Below are 2,995 nucleotides of genomic sequence, written 5' to 3' on the forward strand. Positions count from 1 at the left end.
AATGTGGGGCAAAAAAAAATGTCAATCATTGTTTTCCAAAGTCAAACCAAATTTTTCATCTATTTTGATACGACACCAAGATAATCAGTCCGGCTTTCATGGAGGACGACAAAAATCGGATAACATTTGCCCGTGACAAGCTGAAGCATCGGGACAATTTTAAATTCGTAATCGTCTACGTCGATTATTCGGTTTATCATTGCACCACAAAAATAGAGTGTGTCACATTGTCTTAAATCCTACCATAACTTGAGCGAACCTAATCACGCGATACCTTATTCCATGAGCAAAGACGTGCTCGATCGTCGGCCCAAACATGGCAGTGTATGGTAATACGTCTCTCATCAGCATCAGTGACGGACACGCACGTCCCTAACGTCAACATCCATAAAAGTGCGTCTTGCTAGGTTTTTTTTATTTTTTATTTTTTTTATTGAGCACCACAGACAGATATTGAGTAAGTGAGTAAGCGCGGGCATGTGCGGCAGCGAGTGACAAGTGGATGCAGCTGGTGGCCCGTGGCCCCGAGCAGCCACATTAGGGCTGACGAGGGCTGCTAATGTGCGCCTGAATGGAGCCCCTTTTGAGACGCAAAATAGAATTCTGATTAGAAAGGCAGGAAATACACATGTGGAGTGCCGGAAATTGTTACAATGTTGAGCCGTGGCACATTTGGCAGCGTCTCAAGCTGCGTGGGGAGCAATGAGATCTTAATGAAGGCATGTGCCGCCGACACGGTGCACACATTTGCATGTCTTTTATGGCTCTTCACTCGCTTTCAGCCACAAGAAGAAGAAGAAGAAGAAGACGCCGAGTTCTCACATTGCGCTACCCCAGTTTGACAGGAAGCTTGAACTTGCAGCTTTTCATCGGCCAAAACATTAGGTACACCTGCACGATTCAAAGACGGTGCCGTGAGCAGTTGACTTGATGATTGGACATTGACTCCAGCCAACATAAAAATTAAAGAGCCATGATCGCTGAATGGATTGGATTGGATACAACTTTATTGTCAAATGTGCTGTATGTGTATGGACATTTTTAACTTACTGTTAACAAATTTTGGCGGCACGGTGGTGCAACTGGTTAGCCTCACGGTGCTGCAGGGTTCGATTCCGGCTCCGGCCTTGCTGTGTGGGGTTGACGTGTTCTCCCTTGTGCCTGCATGGGTTTTCTCCGGGTACTCCGCTTTCCAAAAGTACCCGGAGAAAACCCACGCAGGCACGGGAAGAAGACGCAAACGCCACACAGGAAGACCGGGTTCCGAATTTATGAATAGAAAAATAAAAGGCCATGCGTAACTCGTTGCCAAGTGACGAGTGCGAGGCCGCGACTTCGTCAGGATTGAACGTGGGGCAGCTGTGGCCCGCCAAGCTGCCGCCTCCCGATTGGTCCAAACTTGCCATTGGCACCATTTTAAAAAAAACAGTCCTGTTCTTGCATGAGTTACGACTTTGCTCCTTTTGCTGTCGTCATGACTGGTTGGGTGGCTTCCGTGTGAGTGGGCAATTTTTGATGTTCTGTTTTGTGCCTCCTTTGGTAAATTTTTGTGTCAAACGTTTGCGTTCCAACAGGGCTTTGCTTCTTGTTGCGATGGCTGCCGCTGCTCTCTGCCACCCATACGGGCAAGGTAAACAATGACGGTGATTCTTTGGCTATCGCTAAGGTGTAGCATGATGGCGAGAAGAGGTTTTGGGTTTGTTTTTTGTGGGTGTCATGTGTAGTTAATCTTGTGATCAAAGGCATTTTGACTTCAGTTTCTTAAAAGGTATCGGGGACTTTTCACAAATAGTGAAAAACTACAACTAGTTACTTAAAATTTAGCCTTTACGTAGTGGTGGCCAAACACTTGTCTAATTGGACATGGCTATGGTCTGACAAACGTTATTTTTTTTTTTTCCTTGAAACTGAACCTCTAAACACGGGTGGCCTCAAAATCATTTTCCAAGCTGACTGCTTGGAATGGGTGTCAAAAAATGTTCTTCTTCTTAGCTGTTGGCCTCCGGTCTTTACCGAGCAATCACTTCAGACCCGGAACTCTGTTGCAAGAACCGCCAAAGCAAAAGTTCACACCTCATCTGTCCGTTTCTGGGGCAAGGACTCCAATTGTGGAAGAGGATGCCACTCACGTTGCCAATGTTTGGGCACATGGTCTGTATCTTTAGAAGAAAAAAAATTGAGCCTGTGCTTCAGTTTGACTCGTGCATTATTCTGCTTGCAGGTAATGAACAGCGGGTCTTAAGTGGTGCTGAAAACGTTCCCGACGCAGTGGACACGGATGAACAACTTGACGCGTCGGGTGATGTTGCAGTCCCAGAATTGCCGGTCTCTGGCGGTCCTGACATGTCTGGTTTTGGCCCAATTCAGCCCCAACCTGCCCCGTACCCACAACTACAGTTCCTACCCGTTCAGCTGTTCCGCCTGGAGAAAACCTTTGAGCACGGGGACTACGAATCAGATCGCGAAGTCCATGGCATCCCAAAACTACCTCGTCCTCAACCCTTGCCAGTTCCTTTCGACTCGACACCCCAAAGTGTAGCGCGTTTCCCTCCTGGCTTTGTCCCGCCATACGTTAGCATCCCTTACGTGCCCTATCCTTTCGGCTACTTTTTCTTGACCGGACGGTATCCTCCAGGCGCGGCAACTCACTTCAGCAGCAGCTTTGAGCACGGTACAAACTACAACCAGGATCTTCACTATGAGAAAGATGAGCCCATATGGCCCTGGGTGGATGCTGCTGGACCACCACAAAACACTGAACAGGCCGTTAGTCAAGGGAGCGTCTTGAATGACAGACTAGAGTCAGGTTCCAGCTACTACAGTCCTCTCAACCAGCCATATGAAGTAAAAGTCCCTCACTACTACAGTCCTCTCGTCCACCCCGATCAGGTCAAAATATCTCCTCGCTACTTCAGGAGCCGGGTAAGTAGTACAACGTTGCTTGATTCAATTTGTGTTCTAAACTTGACCATCTGTGTTGCAGGTTGAATACTAA

The 2,995-nt window shown here is 47.5% G+C and overlaps 1 protein-coding gene across 1 annotated transcript; it reads left to right on the forward strand.

Annotated features, from left to right (window-relative positions):
• Positions 1-1,474: 1,474 nt before the first annotated feature.
• LOC147185763 (uncharacterized) lies at positions 1,475-2,995 on the forward strand. The gene is made up of 5 exons (XM_086104557.1): positions 1,475-1,497; positions 1,575-1,630; positions 1,993-2,151; positions 2,222-2,922; positions 2,984-2,995. The coding sequence occupies exons 1-5, from the start codon at positions 1,475-1,477 to the stop codon at positions 2,993-2,995; spliced, it is 951 nt and encodes a 316-aa protein (XP_085960683.1).

The sequence above is a fragment of the Hippocampus guttulatus genome, chromosome 23 (assembly GCF_054856545.1).
Source record: "Hippocampus guttulatus isolate MCC_2025c chromosome 23, RoL_Hgut_1.0, whole genome shotgun sequence".
In the NCBI taxonomy this organism is placed as follows: domain Eukaryota; kingdom Metazoa; phylum Chordata; class Actinopteri; order Syngnathiformes; family Syngnathidae; genus Hippocampus; species Hippocampus guttulatus.